At 49.0% G+C, this 19689-nt stretch overlaps 1 protein-coding gene across 2 annotated transcripts in view; it reads left to right on the top strand.

The window, feature by feature from the left end:
• AZIN1 (antizyme inhibitor 1) overlaps nt 1–19689 on the top strand; it is a 493870-nt gene that overhangs the window by 148722 nt on the left and 325459 nt on the right. For both annotated transcript variants that reach the window (XM_086966090.1, XM_086966091.1), the window contains exon 5: nt 12518–12690. In XM_086966090.1, the coding sequence (XP_086822216.1) occupies nt 12518–12690 (173 nt within the window). The remainder of the gene's footprint in view (nt 1–12517; nt 12691–19689) is intronic.

Below are 19689 nucleotides of genomic sequence, written 5' to 3'. Positions count from 1 at the left end.
ATCTTGCGATTTTAATTGATGCCTGAAAATTGCTGGAGCCCAGGATTGCAGCAGCAGGTGCTTTTAAAATGTGAATATAATTGCAAAAATGACGCCCCCACCACAAGTTGCGCCTGGTGCAGTAGCACCGATCACACCACCCTAGAGCCGACCCTGAGCTCTTGGTGTCTTGAAGAGTCAGGAGGTTATTCTCCTGGTTATTCTTCTGGTTTCTTTATGGAAGGTTATTAGTCTATGCTTTTCCCTCAGTGGTAGAGAGGTACTCTGATTTTTGAACTGTAAATGGTGCAATGCAGTCAGACAGTTTTTGGGAGTTTTGCATCATGAAAATCCACTCATCCGTATATTTAGACAGATATATGGATATAAATTGTTACCAGGTCCACACACATAGCGGGAGTTATTCTAATCTTATGACTTAAATGAAAATTTCAACGATGCAGGACCTGGACTTAAAATAACTATTTAGTTTATAGTGGAGATTTCCTCAGCACTAAAGCTTGGGTGCCTCTTGTAAATCAAAATCTTAAGACATGGTCCAGCTGGGCCCACACTTCCGGCCGGTACTGGAGGTGGCGTGCGAGAGTGGGGCGCTCCCACCGGACTGGCGACATGCTGAGGTCGTGGTTTTTCTGAAGCCCGGGCGACCCCCGGAAAATCATGCGTCCTATCGCCCCATCTCTCTACTGAACACGGAAGCGAAGATCCTTGCGAAGGCCCTGGCCACTAGGCTCAAACCCTATATTACGGACCTGGTTCATCCAGATCAGGCGGGATTTATGCCGCGGAGGGCCACCCGACACAACATTAGGAGGGCCCAGGTCGCGATATCTGCCTGGAGGCGCCTTGGGGAGCCGGCGGCGCTGTTCTTAGCGGACCTGGACAGGGCCTTTGACTCCCTGAGCTGGACTTATCTGTTTGCCCTGCTGAGGCGCCTTAATCTTGGTCCGAGATTCCTGAAATACGTTCAATTGCTATACACCGGCCTTACGACATTGGTGCGCGTTGGAGGGGTGGTCTCCCGATCGTTTCCAGTTCAGCGGGGGACGTGGCAGGGCTGTCCCCTCTCCCCGTATCTATTTGCACTCGCAATGGAGCCTCTCGTGGCATGGGTGCGCATTGACACCCAACTTGAAGGGTTTTGGTGGTCTACAGATCGCACTGATAGAATTGCGTTGTGTTCAAGGCATATGGGCTGCTGAATTTATATCTGTGCATAGATCGCCGCCTAGTGTTGGGTCCGGATGATTGCACATTGTTGTCCTGGGAGAGTCTTCGAAGTATCACGAGATAGGTGGCTCCTCCCCTGGACTACAGTGCTCAAGGGCATCCTCTCCATCCTCGGATTGTTTTTTCCGCCATTGGGTTCGGATGTATATTTGTTAACTCCAGTTCGGAATTGATGAACTTTATATTTGGCCAAAATACCTTTAGTTATCGTCGGTATTGTCTTAGCGATCAGTGCCCAGTACTTGTTCCAGCTCTATCCTCGAGCCGGACGTCAAGAAGAGCCGCGTGGCTTTTCAGCACTTAAGGCCCGGTCGACGCCAGAGGCCTTATCGACAATCCATTATGGAACGGAGCCCGTTCAAGAGATGTCCCGTTTGCAACTCCAAGTATCCTCACATCGATGTCCACCTGGTGTGCAACAAGTGCCTGTCTCCGGATCACGATGAAGCCAGCTGTATGGCTTGTTCGCGGTTCTGCTCCAAGAAGACGATTCGCCTTCGACGCACAGCGCGAAAGTAGGCCCAGCAGACGGCACCTGACCCGGTGAACATCTTTGATGCCGAGGAAGATGAGGGAGTCTAGCAGGAAGTTCAAGAGAACCGGTCTGATCCTGCATCGGAGATCGACTCCAGTTACGACGCAGATGTGGAAATGGTCCATAATGAAGAAGTCGTCGGCGAGGTAGGAGACAACGATGAGGCCGTTGGGGCCGTGAAAGATAGCTCGAGCGAGGAGCTAGGCCCAACCGTTTGTACGGGGGCCGAGACTAAAACACTCTATAAGGCTCAGGTCGAGGGATTGCCACATGGCCTTACCCGAGATCAAATGCATAGTTCCACAGCCTCGCCTCAAGGCCCGGCTACGGACATTTCCAACAAGCCATCGGTTGAACGATCGAAATCGAAACCAAAAGCATCGGTGTCTACAAAACCGAAAGCACTGGAAACTAAATCGAAAGTACGAATTACTTTGGTCGGATCGAAGGCTTCTGAACCATCGGCACCGACGAAACAGAAGAGTGTTATCGACCCGGGGAGGTCGCTAAAGGGTGTCGAGCCGAAGGCCGGGGCACTGAAGAAAATGGTCAAGGACATCGACCCGAAGAAGTCAGCGCTGAAGGCCGTAGACACAAACAAGGGACTCAAAACTCAGAACGTTCTCGATCCTAAACGTCGACTCGACAAGGCTAAGGGCAGTAAAGACCTTGAGTCCACGACTAGCAGTGGCTCTAAAGACCCCGTCGAGTCAATACAGTCATCCACCTCTATTTCGAAGCAGGTGTCTGACTCGCTGCAACGCATTAAAGAGAAGGCTATTGCTGTCGGACCGAAGGCCACTCCACCCCCGAAGACAGTCAGTAAACCTCCGAAGTCGTCGGCACCAATTAAGTTCACACTGCCGCCGACAGTGGTACCTAAGGTGTTCGCCCCTAAGACGGGCGTCGAAGCGGCCAAAAAGGTGTCCATGGGGCCAAAGCCTACAACTACGGAAGGGGCCACCAAGCATCGACAGCCTCTGCAGGAAGATCAGTCGAGGCAATTCATCGACGCTGAGACTGGTAGGCTTTCCATTTGCAAGCAAAAGATCACCCCCAGAACAGCCTATGGAGTCATATAAAATTCCATTGAAGAAAAAGAGGGATTCTGCTACGTCACCTCTCCTTTTTGAACCTCTACAACCATATGGACAAGACCCTGCTCCTATTTCACCCACACATTCAGATGGGGATGTAGGGGAAGGTGACAATGAGGATTACAGTTATCCTGTAGACACTGATCCAGAAGATCACCCTGAACCCTGGACAGACGCTGTTGACCCAGGGGATCCACAAACTGCCCCGGACAGTCATGTCTATGCTATTAAAACCTCACCTACAGAAAACACGGCTACGTTTAATGCACTTATTGAGAGGGCAGCAAAAAATCATGATGTCCAGCTCCATGCTGACCCTATTGAAGAGGACTTTTTGTTTGACACCTTCTCAACCTCCGAGAGAACTGTCAAGACTCTACCCATGCTAAAAGGTGTCCTGAAACACGCTGGAGACATCTTTAAGGAGACCACAAGAGCAAGGGTAGTAAACCCCAGAATTGAAAAAAAATACAAACCAGCACCTGTGCACCCTACGTATATCAAGGGACAGTTGCCGTTGGACTCTCTCTGGTTGTTTCCAATGCTCGTAAAAGAGCAAACTCTCAAACAACGGGTGATGCTCCTCCCCCTGACAAGGAATCTAAAGTGCTAGAAGCATCAGGAAAAAGGGTGGCAGCTCAAGCGGCCTATGTCTGGCGAATCTCCAACACACAGGCACTCTTAGCCAGATATGACCGGGCTCATTATGATACACTCGAGACCCTGTTACAACACTTGCCAGATGAGTATAAGGAGGCAGCAGAGATGCTAATACAAGAAGGGAAACTTATATCACCCTCTTCAACGTATACATGAGCCCCCTTTCGACCATCGCTCGCCAACACAACCTCAACATCATCTCCTACGCTGACGACACTCAACTGATCCTCTCACTCACCAAAGACCCCAACACCGCCAAAACCAACTTACACGAAGGAATGAAAGAAGTAGCCGAGTGGATGAAGCACAGCCGTCTGAAACTGAACTCCGACAAAACAGAAGTCCTCATCTTAGGCACCTCCCCCTCCGCCTGGGATGACTCTTGGTGGCCAGAGGCCCTTGGAAAGGCACCCATCCCGACAGACCACGCACGGAACCTGGGCATCATCCTGGACTCCTCACTCTCGATGACCAGACAAGTCAACGCCGTTTCATCTTGTTTCAACATTCTTCGCATGCTCAAAAAAACATTTCGCTGGATCCTCACCGAAACTCGTAAAACGGTCACCCACGCACTGGTCACTAGCCGCCTGGACTACGGAAACACCCTCTACGCCGGTACCACCGCAAAACTCCAGAAAAAACTCCAACGCATCCAGAACGCCTCTGCCAGGCTCATACTAGACATCCCGCGTAAAGAACACATCTCTGGTCATCTGAAAACCCTCCACTGGCTCCCCGTAAATAAGAGGATTACTTTCCGCCTCCTAACCCACGCACACAAAGCACTTTACGAACTTGGACCTGAATGCCTCAACACACGACTGTCCTTCTACACCCCCTCCCGTCAGCTACGATCCTCCAACCAAGCTCTTGCCACTGAACCTCGCATCAACAAAACCACCATGGGAGGCAGATCCTTCTCCTACCTGGCAGCTAAAACTTGGAACTCCCTTCCCACTCACCTTCGCCTTACTCAGAACCACCTAGCATTCAGAAAGCAACTTAAAACTTGGATATTCGACAAGTAATTCCCCACCCCTCCGCAAGCGCCTTGAGACCCTATGGGTATGTAGCGCGCTATATAAATCTTTTTGACTTGACTTGACGCAGCAGACACTGCAGCCAGGGCGATTAATACAAGTGTTATGTTACGAAGACACGCCTGGCTGAGAATCTCCGGCTTCAAGCCTGAGATACAAACCACCATACTCAATCAGCCAGTTAACCCTGATTACTTATTTGGCCCAGAAGTGGACACCACCTTAGAAAAAATTAAGGACACAGACTGCAAAGTCTATGGGGGCTCTACAGTCGCAGCAGTTCAGGGGTGGTTCTTTTCGTCGCTCCAACAATAGAGGAGCTTCCAGAGGCCAGGTGTCCCAGCAGACACAATACAGTAAAGGAGGCACGCAGACCACCTACAACAAGAACAATAGGGGTGGCTATCGTGGAAACCGCACCAAGGGCAGAGGGGGTGGAAACATCTCCCGATCCTCCGCCACTAACAAACAGTGACGTCTTGTCACTACCCCCCGACCATATAACACTGGTCGGGGGGAGACTACAACAGTTCCTGCCGGTCTGGAAATCCATCACTAGACAGGTGGGTGCGGCAGCTTATCCAGTACGGTTATTGTCTAGAGTTAACATCCACTCCACCCAACATACCCCCAAGACACCGTCCTATGTCCGCAGAGCATTTACAGTTATTGCAGCAGGAGGTAGTCTGCATGCTGCAAAAAGGAGCCATAGAGCTTGTGCCTGTGGAACAAAGAGGTACAGGGGTGTACTCGCTGTACTTCTTGATCCCAAAATAGGACGGGTCCCTCAGACCCATACTGGACCTCAGGCCCCTAAACCAGTACATCCTATCAGAACACTTTCACATGCTCACATTACAGCAGATTCAGAAAAGGGGGTGGTGATGAACAGAGTGTCTGAATTAAGCAGACCACTCTTACCCAGTCCTAAGATCAGGGCTTGATCCATCACCGTTAATTAGCTCACTGCACCATCCCAGCTCAGAACCTGGCTATATGCAATTCAGTCTGTCCCTGGCCCAGTGCATCATGGGAACAGGGCAGACTAAACTACCAAGCCAATTCTTCACCAGAAAGGAGACCAGCTTCCGGGGACCGGTTTCTGGCATTTCAGCCGTCGTCGGCCCGGCTTGCTTGAATCCTGATGGTGCAGTGAGTATACCCTGCCACAGCTATACATTACAGCAGGTTCTACCGTTACTCAGTCAGGGAGATTTCCTCGCAACACTAGATCTTAAGGATTCATATTTCCATATACCGCTACACCCGTCACACAGAAAATATCTCAGATTTATCATTCAGGATCAGCATTATCAGTTCAAGGTCCTCCCTTTCGGAGTGACGACAGCACCCAGTGTGTTTACCAAGTGCCTGGCGACAGTGGCTGCACACCTACGGAGACAGAACGTTCATATCTACCCATATCTGGACGACTGGCTTATCCAAGCAAAGTCAACCCAGCAATGTGCCACCCACATGTCCCACACCATTCACCTTCTTCACAATCTGGAATTTTCACTGAATTATCCAAAGTCCCACCTTCAGCCCGCCCACGTACGGCAGTACTTGGGCGCGACAATAGACACTCTGGCAGCCAAAGCACAGCCAAATTCAGTGAGGATCAACAGCATGCAATTGCTGATACGGAAATTCAAACCACAACACTCTTCCAGCACGAGTGTTCATGCAGTTGATATGCATGATTGCCTCCTGCATCTTCATAGTCCCGCACACGAGACTACACATGCGTCCGCTTCAGGAGTGCTTGGCACGTCAGTGGAATCGGGCTCACAGACAATTGAAAGACCTAGTGTTGTTGACCGGTCGCGCATACAACTCTCTGCATTGGTGGGACCCACAAAAGCTTTGCAGGGGCCGACCGTTCCAAGAGCCTGTGCCACAGATTATACTGACGACGGACGCATCTCTCCAGGGATGGGGAGCTCATGTACTCCACTACACAGTGCAGGGACTATGGACAGGTCAGCAGAAGAAGATGCACATCAACCTTCTGGAACTGATGGCTATCTTCATGGCAATAAAAGCATTCAAAGTACATTTGTGCAACAAGGTAGTGTTCCGGACGGACAACATGACGGCCATGTACTACAAACAGAAGCAGGGAGGTACACTCTCCACAGTTGTCTCATCTGGCTCAGAGCATGTGGAAGTGGGCCATTCAGAGAAACATCTTCCTCATGGCAGAACACCTCCCAGGCAAGGACAATCAGATGGCGGACCTGCTCAGCAGGCACAGCCACCAGATGCACGAGTGGGAGATACATCCATCAGTACTCCAACCGTACTTCCAGCAGTGGGGTCATCCAGAGATAGACCTGTTCGCCACAAGGGAAAACGCAAAATACCAAAGCTTTGCCGCCAGGTTCCCACACCCACAGTTGCGGGGAAATGCGTTATGGATGAACTGGTCAGGCATATTTGCGTACGCTTTTCCCCCAGCACTGCTAATACCGCTAGTGGCGTGCAAACTGAAGCAACACTCGATGTCTCTCATCCTGGTTGCTCCGACGTGGGCACGCCAACCATGGTACACCACGTTTCTAGAACTCTCTGTGGTACCGCATCAAAGGCTGCACCTCACGCCCAGGCTTTTGACGCAGAGCCATGGCGACATTCAGCATCCAGATCCGAAACAGCTCAACCTGGCGATCTGTCTCCTGAGATCTTAGAATTTGGCTACCTCAACCTGCCTCCTGACTGTATGGATATCATAAGGGAGGCAAGAAAGCCCACCACTAGAGCATGTTATGCGGCGAAATGGAAGCGGTTTGTAATTTATTGTGCCAACGACATTAATCCGCTAGATGCATCTACTCACAAGATCATCTGTTATCTGTTACATCTATACAAATGCAATCTGGCCTATGCTTCCATTCGTATACATTTATCCGCAATAGCAGCTTATCTCCAAAACAGGCAGCATCTCTCACTTTTCAGAGTGCCTGCCATCAAAGCCTCTCTGGAGGAACTCCAGCAAGTTATTCCTCCCAGACACCCACCAGCACCTGTATGGAACCTGAATGTGGTCCTTACCAGACTGATGGGTCCACCTTTTGAGCCTCTACATTCATGCGAGATACAATTCTTGACGTGGAAAGTGGCTTTCCTAATAGCAATCACATCGCTACGACTAGTTAGTGAACTTCAAGCACTAACTATCCAGGAGCCATTCATACAGATTCACTCCAACAGGGTGGTACTACGCACTAACCCTAAGTTTCTGCCTAAAGTGGTTTCACAGTTCCATATGAATCATACTATAGAACTGCCAGTGTTCTTTCAGAATCCAGATTCAGTGGCAGAGAGAATGCTCCACACACTAGACGTCAAGAGAGCTCTACTGTACTACATTGATAGGACAAAAGATTTTAGGAAGACAAAACAACTGTTTGTTGCCTTTTCACCACAACACAAAGACAACAAGTTCAAGTTCAAGTTCAGGGATTTGTATAGCGCACTACTCACCCAGTGGGTCTCAAGGCGCTTGGGGGAGGGGGGGGGGTTCAGATTTTGTCGAATAGCCAGGTTTTGAGTTCTTTTCTGAAGGAGATGTGGTTTTGAGTAAGGCGAAGGTGAGTGGGGAGTGAGTTCCAGGTCTTGGACGCCAGGAAGTAGAAGGATCTGCCACCCATGGTGGATTTTCGGATGCGCGGGACTGCGGCGAGGGCTTGATTGGACGATCTAAGTTGGCGGATTGGTGTGTAGAAGAACAGTCGGGAGTTGAGGCATTCGGGTCCTAGTTTGTAGAGGGCCTTGTGTGCGTGGGTGAGAAGACGGAATGTAATTCTCTTGTTGACGGGAAGCCAGTGGAGGTCTTTTAGGTGTCCGGTGATGTGATCTTGGCGGGGGATGTCCAATATGAGTCTCGCTGATGCGTTTTGGATGCGTTGGAGTTTTTTCTGTAATTTTGCTGTGATTCCGGCGTATAGTGTTACCATAATCCAGTCGACTCGTGACCAGTGCGTGGGTGACAGTCTTTCTTGTTTCGAGGGGGATCCAGCGGAAGATCTTTTTGAGAATACGGAGTGCGTTGAAGCAGGAGGATGAGACTGCATTGACTTGCCTGGACATCGAGAGAGAGGAGTCTGGGATGAAGCCCAGGTTGCGTGCGTGGTCTGTGGGGGTGGGTGCTGTGCCCAGAGCGGAAGGCCACCAGGAGTCGTCCCAGGCAGAGGGGGAGGATCCGAGGATGAGCACCTCCGTTTTGTCTGAGTTGAGTTTTATAATAAACAGAAGATGCACGTGCTGCTAATGAATTATCTGCCCTATTTTTGGCTAAACATCAGAACTGAAACAAATGTTTATTTCAATCACAAAGTGTCGTTTATTTATTTTATTTTAACTCATTTCATTTTTAACTCAGGAAAATGTTTAACCAAGTTCATTTTTTAAGACCTTATGTACAACATAACAAATAGCATATATTCAAATATATATTTACAAATAGAAAATTAGAACGAACAAATATTCATAATTCCATTCTTACCATCAGTCATACAGCTTTCACACCACACTATGTATACAATATATACAGACAAATAAACAAGAAACAATGTGAATTATTCCCAAAATGTAATCAAGTAGATTACAATAAAGCCAAAAACATTTGTATTTTATAAAGACCGTTTGGTATTTTTCACAGTTTATAAATCTTTTGGGCTTATAGAGTCTACGCGTTTCGAACTCAACTGAAATAATGAGTTCTCATCATGACCAAGGTCTCTCAATTAGTTAGAGACCAGAAGAAGTGTGGACGTGTCCAAAAGATCAACCTTCTATCTTGATCAGGGTTGCCGGATCCCACGTAGGTGTACGAGGTCCGCCTGTATAGTGCTGTGTATCTTGGAACCGGTGAGTAGATCTATTCGTCCGGGATTACAGCCAGCGCTTGTTATTCTCCAGAGATGCGCGTTAGTCCGGAACAGTTATCCGTGGCTTCTGCTAGGCGTCCTTGCTCTGCAATGCTTCCGGGTCCGCAAAGGATCCTGGGAAAAGTAGTGGACTGGCTGTAATCCCGTCCACACTTATGGTGGACAAAATAAAACAACAGGCGGTGGTGATGGACAGAGTTTCTGAATTAAGCAGAATACTCTCACCCAGAAGGATATACTCAGACGTGAGTCCCTTGCTCATTGCACCATCAGGATTCAAGCAAGCCGGGCCGAAGACGGCTGAAATGCCAGAAACCGGTCCCCGGAAGCTTGTTTCCTTCCCAGTGAAAGAATTGGCTTGGTAGTTTGGTTTGCCCTGTTCCCATGATGCACTGGGCCAGGGACAGACTAATTTGCATATAGCCAGGTTCTGAGCTGGGATGGTGCAGTGAGCTAAAAAACTGTGTTGGATTAAGGCCTGATCTCTTGACTGGGTGAGAGTATTCTGATTAATTCAGAAACTCTGTCCATCACCACCCCCTGTTGAATTATTTTTAAGATGGTGGCGCTGCCACGCCTGGTGTACCAACTGCAAAACCACCCGCACGTGATTCCGCCCCGCTGGTTCAGACAGTTGAATTCAGTGCTCAGTGGGATTCTGTGGGAGGGGGGGGGTGTGGCGCGGCACGCGTGGCCCTGAGGACGTGTTCCTGTCCACATACACTGGGGGATTGGCCACGTCGGATGTACTACCAAGCGACTCACCTCTTGGTGTTGAACGACTGGTGGTATGAGGACAGGGGTGACCCGGCCTATGCGATTGAGAGGACGCTGATGGGCTCCACATCTCTACATGCGCTGCTGTACTCGGCGCCACTTCGGAGATCTCTTCCCGCGGCCACGCAAGTGATTTTCGACGTTTGGAGGCAGGCATTGCGTAGGATGGGGTGGTGGAATGTGCTTACCCAGGAAACCCCCCTCTGGCGAAATGGTCAGCTGCCCCAGTTGCTTGCGCTGAGGGGCTTTCAAGGATGGGATGCAATAGGTATCTCTACCCTCGGTGATGTTGTGTCAGGGTGCGCGCTCAAATCATTTACAAATATGCTGGAGGAATTTGGGATGTCCCGCACCCAGTTCTTCCGCGATCTTCAGTTTCGCCACGCGCTGGCGCCCCATCTAGTAGTCCTGGAGCAGCTTCCCGAATTTAGCCCTCTGGAAGCCAACATTTTTATGGGGGAGCTGCCGGACAAGAAATTGTCGCGCATATACCAGACGCTTGTGCGCCACTGCTCATCAGACCTGCTAGGCCTTAGGACTGCATGGGAGCGGGATGTTGAAGAGTTGGACTAGGAGGATTGGGTGGAGGCCCTAGAAAGCCCCAGGGGGGCAGCAATATCCACGCGCCTGCGCCTGATGCAGTTCCGCTATCTACACCGCACATACTATACCCGGCAGAGTCTGTGGAGGGCGGGGCATGATAGCATCTCCCGAGTGTCTCCTCTGTGGGTCAGAGGCGGGTACCCTGCTGCACACGGTCTGAAAATGCACAGCGCTGGGAAGGTTCTGGGATGGGGTACATCGTTGTCTAGCGGAGGTTCTGGCCTGGGAGAGTCAGAGGGACCCCAAGTTAGCTCTATTGCAGGTCACGGCTGGGGTTGGGGGCAACTGCTACAAGCGCCACTTATTATAACTGGGTCTCACGCTGGCGAAGCGTGATATTGCTAGAGAATGGAAGGCGCCTCGGGCCCCGTCACTTGCCGCTTGGAGGAATGGAATGGACTATTGTATGTGTCTGGAGCAGCCTGTGTTTGTGGCCAGGGGGTGTCCTGGAAAGCACTACAAAATCTGGAAGAGGTGGGAAGAATACCGGGGGCTGGACCTGGACCGGCCGCATGAGGTGGCCATCCCCCCAACCCTCTGACACATTGGACTGTGATATAAAACTGTTGGTGCACGGTACACATGACTAGTGTTCTTTTACTGTAACATGGTTAAGTTGGGCAGGCAGCTACGCAAGGGGGGGTGGGACTCTTGGGGGCAGTGCTTATTTCTACTGTTTCTGATATTCTGAATGGGGAAGTTCATATGTTATTATTACACATTGTGGAGGATGATGATGCAGCTTAATTGATGATGGCAGTAGACTCTGGGTGACAGAGCTATGCATACTATGTGTGTTTCAACAATAAAATCTGTTTTTAAAAAAAAAAAAAAATAAGACCTTGGATAAGGTCAGGTCTCTCGTAGACAACATACTCATTCCACTAGGTCAAAGACACCTTAAGACGTGTGTTTGGTATTTGCAGGATAGCAACGTGGACCACTATTCATGTTGTCTGAAAGCATTCTTCCTTCGAATCTTCATCCATAAAAGCCTACATCAGGATATGCAGCTTGTTTGAAGCATGACTGGACATGTGCTGTTTTTTTACTATCCTAACAACTTAGTTTATTGAAACAGATTCCCAGTCATTTGTAATCAAAAGAAAATAGGAGGACAACATGTTTAAAGAGTGCCACCTTATTGATTAAGCGCCCACTTAGCCATTGCTTTAGATACTGTCATGACTCAATCTGAGAAAAAACATGTAACAAATTGGTGGGAACATTTGAGGCCCTGCTTCTTCTACATTTAAACACTCTTGCGAAAAGCTAGTGGCCGATACTAAATTACTGCTTTCTTTCAATAAGCTTTGAAACCTGCATGCCAAATTGTAGCAATTCTTATGAAGTTTTGAAGGAGGAGATCGAGCCCTAGTGGTATTGAAATTACCATGCATCTGAATGTTTTGCTACCCTGCCTTCAGAGTGCTCCATTGAATAAGATGGCAATCAAATCAGGTGATTTGCAATATTAGGGTCAAAGATGATTTACAATTGTCAATTAGAAGTATCTAACACCACATGGGTTTTGGTATCAAACCCGATTCCCAGCTGTGATCAAATGAATGTTTTTCGAACAAAATATAAAGATAATCTCCTGGGTAAAGCAGAAGTGGTAAGGCGATGATAAATTTCACACATTATGAATTTACTTTAAGTATACTTGCTTTTCCACAGAATGAAATGACAATGGTACTGGAATTGGGCATATCTCCTGAAAGTGTTATATATTCAAATCCATGCAAACAAGCCTCCCAGTTAAAGTATGCGGCAAAAGTTGGGGTAAACATCATGACATGCGACAATGAAAGCGAGCTCAGGAAGATTGCACGTAATCATCCATGTGCAAAGTAAGTATCGCTCAATAATTCAGGGTTTTTTTTCATTTTTTTGTAGGCATTAGAATGAGTGTCAGATTAGTAGATTGTATGTTTGAGTTGAAGCAAATGAACATTTGAGCTGATCGATGATTTTTTTTGCAAGTGTTATACTTGTTTGGCATGCTTGACTCACTCAGGCAATACTAAAGACTTAAGTAAGACCATACAAGGGGTTAAGTCCTAGAATGAACAACAAACCTTTGTGAATCATATGTATAGTATTTTAGTCCTTCTGATCTTAACAGAAGTTTCAATTTGTTACTGTGGTGACTACAAATGATGATTGAGTTCAGTAGAAATTTCCTAGACTTGCCGTTCTGGACAAAGAAACACATCACACTGGATCCGCCTCTTAAAGGAGACTACATGGAAGTTACAGGCTTCACTCTTGCTACCCCCCACCCTGTTAACAAAACCTCAGTAGATAAAAGGGATTAAAAACAAATCTGGCTCCAATATGGGAAATCTAGATTGAGTAAATAGGTGTGCTGGATATTGGTACATTTAATTACAGTTTATCTTCAAACTGTCATCTATGCTTCTTCAGAACCATGCATTATTGAATATCCATATGTGACTAATTGAGGAAATAACCTTAGTCTTATTGAGGGTCCTAATAGTGTCCCAAAATTTAACAATTTGGTTGTTTTATCTGGACTCGACTGAAAAACTGGCATGGCTACAGTTTCCAGCTTATCTTTATTTACCTGCCTGTTCCATTCCGCAAGGAATGGATAGGGGAGAATTTTAGGAGGCAAAATAAGTTCTCAAACCATCGGCGGATTTCCAACAGTTCATGTGAAAACAAGCATACGCTTTTCCCCTACAAGAGCTTTCATTGGCTCTTCACTTTGTGCACGCAGCTGCCTAGTCCTCCCACCCCCTCCCTCTCCAGCGCGCGCTCCACTCGCATCTGCCTGCTGCTCCCCTGCCCACCCCACCTCCCCCCACACAGCGACGCGCACAACGAAGCTCTTGATTAATTACCCAGAACTTTAACTCTTTTCCCCATGTGGTGCCCTTCCTTGCGACACCAAAAGCTGTCTGGGCTCAGCCTCTCCCAGATGACCTCAAGAGCCGCAGGGGCCTGGTGATCAGCAACTCAGCCGAGGTCAGTACTGCTCGGCCACCAACTCTCCTCCCCTGCAACATCTGATCTACTGTTATGTGGACCGCAGGAGAATCAGAGTGCACTCCTTATTGCGGATACGAGCAGCCACAATCAAACTGCCATGATAGATTGCCCGTTCATCTTTTGGCTCTCCTCCCCCGTTCATCTTTTGGCTCTCCTCCCCCGTTCATCTTTTGGCTCTCCTCCCCCGTTCATCTTTCGGCTTTCCTACCCCCTCTTTCGGCTGTCCTCCCCCATCATCTTTCACCTTTCCTCCCCTGTACCTCTTTCAGCTCTCCTCCCCGGCCGCTTTTTTTTCTTTCGGCAATGTTTTCTTTTGTTGTTTTTTTTACCTATTCCCCCTCCATGCCGTGTGTGGGTCAGCACTGGCTGAGACTCCTTCTTGGGCACACACGCCGCCGCCCCCAAGTACTTCACAGGTCTTTGAAGACAATCTGTACATTAATGCGACTTTGTTGTTTCCTTCCTTCTAAGAGGCCCGAGGCTCCACTCTGCCTATTACTTAACCATACCGCCTCTCATCCGATGAGATTAACATGTCGTGAATTAAACCGAGTAATAGCGATGACAGACACAGCTGTTGGGAAAAGTTTTATTATTTTTGAATGTATGTTTGGAAGCATTTGTATTGTCTCTACTATGTGGTGAAATCTCGCTGTTATATTCTTTCTATGATAAGTCATGCCTACTACCCACACAAATCACATTATCTTCTATCCAAGGCTCTTTACAGTATTGCAAAATTATTGCGACCTGTGACAGCCCCACAGGGTAGGAGATACAGTTACCTCCAACACCTTTCAGATTTTGTTTAGCCAGGTGGGATCTATCATGAACTTGCCCTTCCGCAGGCCCACATTGCTCTGATGTGTACGAGTAGTTGTGAGTGTGTGCACGTGTCCTCTGTTGCGACCAGTGCAGATGCCCGTGTTACTTATGGTATATGAAGTTGCTCCTAACAAGAAGGAAAAGGCATGCTCTGTGCTGACTCCAAAACTGCTTCAATTAATGCTTCTCTGCACCGTAAGCAGTGTAATAATCGTAATAAAAATGCAATCCTTGCTAAACTTGTGTTTCTTGCGCAATCCAGGGTGTAGGAGGGGGGATAAGTAAGTTGTGAAAATGTCCCACATAAGCAATCTGAAACCTTGGCAGCTATGCATATCCTGACTGCAAGAGTTACGTTAAATGAGCCAAGCGTGACAATTGTGAGCTGCTGACCCTCTCATCGGCCAGGCCCAAGGGCCCTCCTAGAACTAGACCTGCCGCGCAACTGAAGCCCATCTCTTCCGGCCCTCCCCCTCCAAGAAGGCTATCCAGAAGCCTGCTATGCATTTTGAACCCGTTTTCTCAGCGGACTGTTACCCTAAAAGACAGGTTCCCCCCTCCCCTCCAGATCGCCCGGCCATGCTCCCACACGTGCCTCCCCTGAGGGCACTTGTCTGTGCGGCTCCCCTGCCCCCATCGCCCTCGGCCATCCCTGCATCGTCTACTGCAATCCCCCTTTCCCGACCGCGCCTGACACCCCACATTGTCCCCCGAGCGCCCGCAGCACTAAACCCCACCCCAATCGGCCCCGGAAGGTTGAAAGGCTCGTGCAGGACGCCCATCCGACTCACGCCAGTCCCCCCCTCATTCACTGCTCCTGCGCACAGTATCCTCCGAAACTCCCCCCCTCACGCCCCCCCCCCCCCGCTCTGCCCCTATTTAAGTTCTGCTAGGCACCCTAGCATAGGTGCCAACATTTCAGAAGAGCAAAGAGGGAGATTTTTTTTAAAAAATCGGGAGATTTGGGCCTTGAATCTGGTTACTGGCATGTTAGGGCTTTGGAAGTGTGCTGCTGCAGGATTGGACATTTGAAACATAAATGTGCTCGTGCACGCGCTTCCCCGAGCCTCCTGCCTGCCTCCTGCCTTTGAAGTGAAGCTTAGCTTCACTTCAAAGGGATCCGCTCCCCCGCTTCACACTTTTCACGGCCACCAGGCCTTGTCTCGCATTTCTCCTCCCCCTCTCACCCCTGCTGTTGCTGCCCACGGCCTCCCCATGTCGCACTTTCATTTTAATGCCAGCTTTGCTTTTCTTTTTCTTTTCAGTCACCTTTCTTTCCACTTCGCCTTTCACCTTACCTTCCTTCTTTTTATATTTCACTCCTTCTACCTTTCCTTACTTTCAACCTTTCACCCATTCCTCCTTTAACTCTTTTCCCTATCTAGTTTATACCAAAATTCTATATTTTCTGGCATTTTTCTCACTTTCTCCCACTATCTGCTGCTCTCTGTTCATTTTTGTCCTCGTTTGCCCCATTTGTTTCTATTTCTACTGTAATGAACTTGGCCTCCATTCAAGCACCTGACTCCGGCCTCTCATCCATGCTCTGCCATTCCATGAGATTGTTTTCGTCTGCAGCCATTCAGACTGAAGAAACAAATGAATGAGCGCACAACTTTTAATGAGACGTTTAGCCGTTACCCCCACTTAAGCGGGGGTTCATGAAGCCACTGTGTGCACAGGGTTTCAGTTCCAGCGGTCCTGACGAGGGATACTGGCTTCAAAATTGCAGAGAGGACATGTCAGGCCTCGGGAGTTGAAAAACCACCACCTGTGTTGCTGTGACTCTGGAAGTCCATGGGACGTCTGGAGCAGCAGACTGGTCAGCTTCATTGCTGTGCCTGCAGATGCATGGGAGTTACTCCTTCACTCCAAGGGAGATTACTTTGGTTGTCCTTGATACCTACAGGTCTGGTGAAGATCCTGGAAGAAGCACAGACCTAGACAACTAAGTGTAGGAAAGTGGGTTTCTGTTGCAGTAACCCCCACACTTTTTGCCAGACGTCTGATGCACTTTCACTTGACGTGCCCTGGGTCCCTGCCAATCAGGTTCCCGGGGCCTGTGTTCTTTCTCCAAAACTAACCCAATTAGCATCTCTGGCCAGCTGTATTTGGTGCCCATGTGATCTTATTTACATATAGGAAACTATCCAACCGGTAAAGACTCGGATTGGCCAGCACCGCAGCAGGGTATGATGTCTGGTGGAAAATGCTCCCCTAGTTCAGCACTACTAAGACAAATCACACACTGCAGATGAGTTACACTGGCAGGTTATTGAGAAAGCAAAAATACCTCCCAGGGGCGGTAACATCTCTCATTCTGCAGTCATTGGAGTGTACATGGATTCAGAAATGACTCTCAGAAAAAGATTGAACAGTCTAGAAGAGTGGCATAAATTCATCGGTTTACATTAAGGGACATTACTACAAGCTCCTCAGTCATCCTTATATGTAACACTGTAACTAGTGACTGACCTACCAACATGATGAGAGCAGGTTACACCTTGCCTCCCACTCAGAAGTAGTTACCATCAGCACGCCCACTGTAGAGTAGGTATCAAGATCCACACAACTCTGATCTGTGTGCATCTGGTCTAGTGTGATCTGGTGATCACACTAGACCACCCCCATGATACACATACTAGGATGTATTTCAATTTACAAATCCTGAATACAATGTCACAATGTTATTTTATGCCACCATTGTCACTGTTGATGGCCCTCTTCATATGTTATCGTCCTCTTCAAGCCAGTACATGCCTGTTTTATTTTACAGAGTCTTATACAGCGCAAACTTGACCAGAATCTGGTATCAGAGTGCTTTACATAGCACTAGCAGCATTGCATTAGGACACATTAATTTTTAGGTCGAGCCAAGCGCAGCGTGCATGCACTGCTGAAGGAAAACAACCTCTTGGAATCGCTCTGGACATGCGGCCCCGAACTCCCTAGGACTGCACTCCTCCCCTCCCACTCCATCAGGCCGTGCAGTGTCACATGACACTTCTGCCGTTCTCCACTTCCTCAGCCCCAGGACCTTGTGGTTACAAACTTCGCTACTCTCTCCAGAGCTCCCTAGGACTGCACTCCTCCAGTTACTTCCTTCGCACCCTCTACCGTTCTCCTCCTGTGGTACCATTCTATTGTTGCTTCTGTCTTTCTTCTCCTCCAACATACATCCCTCTGCTGCGTCTTGCTTTCTTTCCCCCCACCGCCACTTCGTTCTTATACATGCCTAGTCTCCTTGCATCAATGTTTTCATTCTCTGCCCCGTAGATACCCAATTTCCTTTAGCCTCCCTTTCAAGTTTGTTCGCTCCCACTAGACTTCGCAACTTTCTCCTGCCTGTGCGAACAACCGGGATGTCGTCCAGAATTTGAAACCGCATAAAGCTCTGTTGTGTATTTAGAAAACCCGCCTTCTCTGCTGCTGAACTTGGGCCAACCATTGACTGATACAAGATATATTGCTCTATTCAAATATAATTGCCTCTGGGCGCTTTTCTCCTTGAGGCGTCCGATTCAGCAGCCGGCTCCTCACAAGGAGGCTTAGAAAAGATGTGTACCAACAGCGGCTGCCCAGACAGTAGTTTTCCAGAGACAATGACTGGCAGGGTTCGCTTGAAGTTTCCTTTTGTATGTGTGATGCTCTTAGTTGCTCACTTCCCCTTACTCAGACCCCTCACACGCCCACCCCTTCTCCCCAGGCCAGTTTAACACATCCCTGTCACCCTCCCCTGGACAGTGGACTTTGTCCCAAGCACGTCCAGGACCCAATTAGTGGCAAGGTGTCCAGTGACCAGGGCAGGACAAGCTCCTGCCGCCAGGAGGGTGTGGTGAGGAAGGGAGGGGCGTCTGCAAACAGACAAAGCAGGGAAACTGCCAGAGGTGCTGCTCAGGTGGAGGGAGCGTGGAGGCAGGAGGCAGCAGCAGGACCGGAATTCAACAGCATTTCTTGGTCCGCTGCCATGCTGAGCAACGGGTACCGGTCATCTGCGAGCGGAATGATGTGGGGAGCAGCGTGGTGCCGGGAAGGCAGTGGTGTTGGGGGTGGGGGAAGTGGGGGGTGTTTGGGGTGGTGCTTCCCCCCCCCCCCCAAATACGACTACTTTTTTGAGTTGGTAAAGGTAACTCAGTGAGTTGAGCCCCCTCGTATGGCGCAGATCATAGAGGTGAACCCCTAGCTGAGCCGACTCAGCCATCCATCCTTCCTACGTGGATACAGCTGGCATTACCTACTTACTAAGTGGTACAGTGCTCGCACGCAGGGCAGAGTTTGTTTGGTAATGCGTGTGACTGTACCGTGCAGCAGGTACCGCTGAGTAAGTAAATTAGTATCTGAAAGAGACATGTTAGTGATAGATTCCTTACCTTAGAATATCCCCAGGCGTTAGACTGGATCCGGAAAGTTTTTCAGAAGTAATACCCCTGCTGGTCGGTAGGTGGCGTTGTGTGGCTTCGTGTCTGTCGCTGGTGTCGTAAGCGCCGAGATGAAGTCACGGAGACTATTTAGGTGCCACCCATGTTCGCTGACGTCAGTTTTTCCTTTTTTCGCGCCAGCAAGTGCAGATCTGGTTAGGCATGTACCCTAGTCAGATTTTGACTAACTTTTTTGAGACTTTTGTCTCTACTTCTTTTTGAGTCTCTGACTCCTGGTGCCATGTAGGGATGCCTGGAATTAAATCTTGCTGGGCTTGCCGCCGTGCGTTGTCTGTGGCTGACCCCCATGGCATCTGTCTCTACTGTCTGGAGCACGACCATGACCCCAGGTCATGCTCCGACTGTCTGGCCATGGCTCTGAAGGCTTTCTGGGAACTGGCCCGAAAGCTGCTGGAGGCCCAACCGTCTTCTCCGTGCCGTTCGAGATCCAGTGGTCGCATGATGGACCGACCGTGGCGCCATCACCATCGCTCCTCTGGGTCGAAGTCTTCACTCTCTGAATCGGGTAAGAGATGTCATAAGAAGAAGAATTGAAGAAGCGCCTACGCTCTCAGATGTCCCCCCGTCGGT

This window comes from Lissotriton vulgaris, chromosome 4_1 (genome assembly GCF_964263255.1).
Source record: "Lissotriton vulgaris chromosome 4_1, aLisVul1.2, whole genome shotgun sequence".
Classification (NCBI taxonomy): domain Eukaryota; kingdom Metazoa; phylum Chordata; class Amphibia; order Caudata; family Salamandridae; genus Lissotriton; species Lissotriton vulgaris.
This window is presented reverse-complemented; position numbering and strand designations above follow the sequence as displayed.